At 38.3% G+C, this 6549-nt stretch overlaps 1 protein-coding gene across 1 annotated transcript; it reads left to right on the top strand.

The window, feature by feature from the left end:
* The first annotated feature begins 3700 nt into the window (after window positions 1–3700).
* Window positions 3701–5081, top strand: LOC105043275 (uncharacterized). The gene has a single exon (XM_010920758.4). It carries the CDS (start codon window positions 3963–3965, stop codon window positions 4350–4352), a length of 390 nt encoding a protein of 129 aa, XP_010919060.1. The 5' UTR covers window positions 3701–3962; the 3' UTR covers window positions 4353–5081.
* The last annotated feature ends 1468 nt before the right edge of the window (window positions 5082–6549 follow it).

Raw genomic sequence — 6549 nt, 5'->3', positions numbered from 1 at the left:
ATAGAACCTGTTGAATATCATATTTTTACCTTTACTTATCGATTTTGAGTCCGTCCGACACTACAGTTGGGATAGTGCCAGTTTGGTGTGGCTGTATAAAGAGCTTTGTAAGGTCAGTAGGATAGATGCACATGATATAGCGGGCGCATTGATTTTACTTCAAGTGTGGGCATAGGATAGGTTTTCATGTTTAGCACCTCATAGATTGAGAGATCCTCCTATAGATCTTATCATGCTCATGGCTAATGGAGGAGCTTTGCCACAGGGTCCACTAGCCATGAGATATTAATGATTAAATCATTTTATCATGTTCATATGAGGAATTGAGTGATGGACTTATGTAACTGACATATCTATATTTCATTGGGCAGATAGAGAGATGCTTTTGACGTGACACAGGTCTCCACTCATATGCTAAAGATATATCGATGGCAGCTCGATTGTCTCAGAGTGCACAAGGTAGACTTATAATTAAACTTTAAACATATAAAAACCCATGTGCTGATATGTTTTCAAACATGACTATTTAGATTATATGGCAGCCATATACCGTCTTGTGGGACGTATGTTTTATTTTTTTTGGTATTATGTACATGCTTGGTAATGGTTGAATCTTATATAAATAAAGTTGTTAAGTTGGTTGTAAATAATTTGGTTGAACCTCATGGGACTTGTACATCGCTTTAGCCCTGGTCCATTTTGACATCTCGAGATCTTAGTGCCAGTGGGTTTAGGGTTTAGGCTTAGAGTTTTGATTTGTGGTTTGGTTTTAGATTTTAGGTTTTGGGGTTTAGTGCTCAAATTAATTTAAAAAATTTGATGAATCAGTCCAGGCCGATCAACCGACTCAAATCGACGGTTGACCGTAACTGCACATTTTCAAGTCAAAGCGGCCGACCAGATGCTTGGAATCGAGCTCGACCAGTGCACTCGATCTAAGACAATCGACCGCTCTGGTTGATCGACCTAGACCGGTAGCTCTCAGCCTATTGTGGTCGATCGATCTGATGAGGCGGTCGACCACAATGACATGACTTTGTGTCGGTTCAGTCGACTAGATCAAGCAATCGAGGTCAATTGTCGGACTCGGTCTGTAGCGGTCGACCACCTCAGACCGAGCCCAACGATCAAACCCGGTTGCTCCATCTGGTCGACCGGGCCAATCGACTGGCTCTGTGAACCGATCGATCGCTTGATCCACCTGGGTGCAATCCGAGTTTAAAAAAAAATGAAAAACCTACAAACACAAGTGGTAGCCCATGGAGGTAAATTTTTTGCTAGTCTTCATGAATCCAATGGTTCAACCAATTGGATTTGAATTCGGACATCAATATTTTTGGTTTGAAACCCTAACACAGAAATAATTAAACATAACACTTTATATGAAATCTAAAAATTAACATACAATCGATCGGAATACATGATTTCATCTAAAATGCGATACCAAAAGAAATCTAGATTTGCATACAGCACACCGAAGTTCATTACTCTAAACATAAATCAAAACGATAATACATCATCAGATGGAACATCAAATACTGCAATCAAAAGCCAAAGTCTAATCATCCATTGCAGGGTCCTATGGCAGTGGAGGAAACTGACGATAAAAATGCTACATGAACTGATCGAATCGTCTAAATTCCTTATCCAGTCAGGCATCCAAATGCGCAAGTCTCTCGTCTAGTCGGACATCCATATGTGCAAATCTCTCCCTAACAAATATCTCCATTGCATCCATCCGAGCAAACAAAGTATGTAGATCGGAAGACTGCTAATCAGACTATGTAGCATGCCTTAACTGCTCTCTTTCAGTAGACTGACCACCTCCTTCACCGCCAAATTCTTTCTCTTCATCTACTTCAGACATACGCCTCTGTAACCCATTACTAAATACATATCCTATATGCCTCAGGGATGCATGATTATAGGTGTCAGTAGATTTGAGCTTAAGAATTTCATCATTACCAATGATACAGATATCAAATGCCTCGAATATTGTAGTCATAACAGCTCCATAGGGCAAAATGGTTTTGGAACTTTGAAACATTCATTCATATAATGCATCATCATAAATGGCAGGTTAACTTTATCACCCGAAAGAAGCATTTTGAAGAGATAAACATCTAAATATGATACGTTTTCTCTATGACCTCCTCTAGGCAGAAAATTAAACGTCAAAATATGATGAATTAATCTATTTTCAAACGATAACAAATGTGCATCAGGTTTAGTAGTCCCACTTATCTTGTACTCAAAAACAATACTAACATAGGTAGGATATTCTAAAACTGGATGACTCCAACAAATAGTGTTGAAATATTTATCACCATCTGATAGCATACCTAAAATTTGACCTAAGATACTCTAGTCGAACTCGATAACCTATCCTTTGACAAACGATGTAATAGAACAGGCTGAACTATTAAAACAAAAATTACTATAAAAATATTGAACTAAAATAGGATATATTGGCTTGTTTAGTGTAATCATAGATAGCCAATCCATACTTTCGAATAAAAATTGAATACGAAAATCACTAAAACTATTTAAATCGACTATTCTACTACCTACAATTTTTTTTCAGAAAAATTTGATTAGAATTTTTCACCGCACTTACTATTTAAAAATAAGGAGTCTTCGTACCTACATAACAGTTGCTTTCATTTTTCTATTCGAGTCTTTTTTTCTTTTCGACAAAACTCTACTTTTTTTCTGAAGCCATCAAAATGATTCTAGAATAGGGATCAGGATCTAGCTAAAATGGAGTGGACTAACTACAATAAAAAGAAAATTTTCAAAAAATTTATGGAGAGCAGGATGGGTTTGAGTGGGGATAAAATAGGAGAAATCGTCGGTTGAGGTCCCATTTCAGAAAATCGTGGGTTCAATCCATGATTTCTCCTGTAACAACTCCAAACGGCTCACAAATTTGAATTGGGTGGTAATGGGTGGAAAATTTGAACTGAAATCATGGGTTGAACCTAAGATTTTAGGAATTGTGGGTTAAGATTCTAATTTCAGAAAATCGTGGGTTCAACCCATGATTTTTCTGTGACGGCCTGATCAATTTAAATCGTGACCACATTTTGAATTGAAATCGTAAGTTCAACCCATAATTAAGAAATCGTGGGTTGAACCCACGATTTCTCCTATAATAGCTCGTAAAAAATTTGAACTGAAATCGTAGGTTGAACCTACAAGTTTTATTTTAAATTGAAATCGTGGGTTGAATCCATGATTTCAATTTATTTCAAAATTGAAATCGTTTAAAATGAAATCATGGGTTTAACCTACGATTTCAATAGAAATTCCACGTCACCGAAGAAACTTGTGGGTTTAATCCACAAGTTCGACTACATCGACTCTAAATTCATGGGTTCAATTCATGATTTCGTCTTAGCTAGCACTAAAATGATATTCTGGAAAATAAATTTGAGGTGGAGGTATTTATGAAATAAAATATTAAAAAATATTATGTTAAAAAAATATTCAAAAATCATGGTCATCTCAATTACTTGGCGGTTGGAACCCTCGATTCATCACTCCAACAGCATGGCTCCCGTCATGCATGCAAAAATCGTACATTTATTTTTATTTTAAATCCTTTCTTTGCCTTACCGTTGAAGGTACGTTGACTCGACGACCGGTTTCGGAGAGCGCTTGCTATAAAGGGTTAAGAGCCATCCGAGACCGCGTCAGGCCGTCGCCCCACCTCTCACCTCTCACCTCACGCAGAAGCCGCACCCAAGCCCACCAAAACCCCCGAAACCAGACACATTTCCACGCCGGCGAGAAAGAAGAAAGAAAGAAAAAGGCGAAGAAGAAATCAAAAAGGCGAAGAAGAAATCAAAATTCCAAGACCGCTCCAGGGGGCGGTGGCGGTCCGGCTAGGGTTCCGCCGCGTCCCGATCCCTCCCACCTGCGAGCCGAGGAGCCCCGGCCTCCGCAGCTCGCCCACCACCATGCCCGCGACCAACCTCTCCCCCTTCCTCTTCCTCGCCCTCTTCCTCCTCCTGGCGACCGCCGCCCGGCCAGAGGGCCTCGGAGGCGCCGAAGACGACGCTTGCCCTGCCGGCCTGCCTTCCGGCGGCAACTCCTCCACCTCCGTCGCCGCCTCCTCCTCCTCCTGCCCCATCAACTGCTTCCGGGCCGATCCTGTCTGCGGCGTCGACGGCGTCACATACTGGTGCGGCTGCCCGGAGGCCGCGTGCGCCGGCGTCCGGGTGGCCAAGAGGGGACCCTGCCAGGTGGGTAGCGGCGGCAGCGGCCTCGTCTCTGGCCAGGCCCTCCTCCTCGTCCACATCGTCTGGCTCATCGTCATCGGCTTCTCCGTCCTGTTCGGCTTTCTATGAATCAATCAATCAAATCGCCTTCGTCCCGATGGCCGCCATCGGCTTCCCCACCCCTGCAGCCTTCCTTTCCCTTCTCATCCAATTTTTCTTTCGTTCCGTAGCCTCTCTCTCTCTCTCTTTCTTTTTTTTTTTTTTTTTTTGGCCCTTTGCACCGATTCGTTGAGGAGGAGGAGGAAAGCATTTGATCTCATTCGTTGAGCGGCTGTAACTTTGCATCTTTTTACTTGCTCTTTGGATCAGAGCTTCTTTTTTGATAAATTTTCTTTTACTTTGATAAAAAAAATTGTTTCTTTTGTTTCATAATTTTGTTTTAGAACTGGATCTATTTGATAGTTGGATGAGAAATATTATATGGAAAATGTGGATGTGAAAAAAAATAATATGGATGCATTTTGATGAATCAAGGCATCTTTCTTTCGAAGAATTCTTGAAGGGGTAAGAAAAAGGGCTGGGCTATTTTTGGACGGTTTGGGGTTCTTGGATAATGGATATGTTTACTAATTTGACATGGTTGAAGCATTAGCCAATTAGATTGGTGAAGGCTTATGAACCTGTTAGAAGGATGAAGAAATTTTCTTTCCCCCTCTTTTCCGCGGTGTCATCTGATCCATATTATGAACATTGATTCTCGATACTAAATATAATCATATTGAACAAGTTATGTGTTCAATTTTTGGAAAAAAGGAAACGAGCAATCTCATGAATTCATCACAAAGCTAGATCGGTAAGTTCATCAGCGTGCTATGTGTTTCATTTAATTAAATGTAGATGTATGGTATTATGTTATGATATGCTTTCTAAAGGTTATGATGTAATGTGATAGAGGTCTCTTCTTAACGAAAGCAATAACTATTAGTCCTTTGATAAATGCCTTGTCATGTTTTGCCATTGGAATCTTTTTTTTACCAATGTTAATGAGATTGGTTTGTATGTTTTCGAAAGCTTCTATTTAGGGATGAGAGTAGTATGGATATTATCTATTCAAATATATTTTTGTATCCAAATCAATTCAAATATAGACAAAAATTTGATGATTCAACTAATATCTTTATCAGAATCTATATCTATAAAAAAAATAAATATAAATATGAATATATAACTGTCCGATCTGTATCTAAATCTATATATAACCTTATATGATTTTATATAATATTTATTAATTTTTTTAAATATATATAATTATATAAATATATTATTAATTTAATTTATCATCTATTTAGTCATATATTTGATGTTATAGTCATAAAATTTAATTATTTAAATTATATCTACCGTTATATTCATATTTTTAATGTCGAAATTATATATGTATCTATTCAAAATAAATATAGATATAAATTTTTACATCCGAATAATATTTATATTTATATTGTATTCATCAGATAAAATAAATATAGATATAGATATGTTATTATTTAATTTAATTTTATTTTATTTTTATTACTACCAATGATATATCATATGTGCGTGCGCGTTTGTGTATATATATATATATATATATTATGAGCAAATTTTAAACAGTGGGATCGGGATGGCCGTTTGCGCCATCCTGTCCCAGTCGCATGCTGCAGGGGACTCGAAAAAATACCTGAATGGTTGGACGCGCACAACCACCTCGGCATTTTGGACAGCTGTCCATAGGATTGTAAGTAGCACCTCCCTTTCAAGGTATCCAAACGGGGAGGTCCGTACTCACACGGTCTTTCTCAATTTGATGTGTAAGCACGGAAAACTGTTCTTTACGAGAATAAAGAAAAGAAGTTCATCTTATCTTTTGGTCGGGTCCAGTTCTCAATTCTCTGGAGCCACGAGTGGAATGCTAAGAACTGAAACGGTGGGGACGCTGCCAGCTGAGCATCGAACCAAAAAAAGAAAAAGGCAATGAAGAATATAGGTGCTGTCGGAGCCTGTTGGAGTGCCAGCCAGGCAACTCCAATTTAAATAAATAGTAGCTAGCTAGCATTTTCAGACTAGCTATATTTTGTAGCTCGCATACTATGAAGTCGCATCGAAGCATCTTTATCTTCTCTCCAGTGACTATCATAACCCTTAGCTACCTCCATCCCTCTCTTCTTTCCTTTATTTTTTTTCTTTTTAACCTTGTTTCATTCATTTTTTTTCTTTCCTATTTTTTTTATTTTTTTCATTTTATTTCTTTCTCTTTTTCTTTTTTTCTATCTCTTTTTTTTTCTCTTTT

The sequence above is a fragment of the Elaeis guineensis genome, chromosome 4 (assembly GCF_000442705.2).
Source record: "Elaeis guineensis isolate ETL-2024a chromosome 4, EG11, whole genome shotgun sequence".
NCBI lineage: Eukaryota > Viridiplantae > Streptophyta > Magnoliopsida > Arecales > Arecaceae > Elaeis > Elaeis guineensis.
The sequence above is the reverse complement of the archived record's forward strand: the minus strand, read 5'-3'. Positions and strand labels throughout refer to the sequence as shown.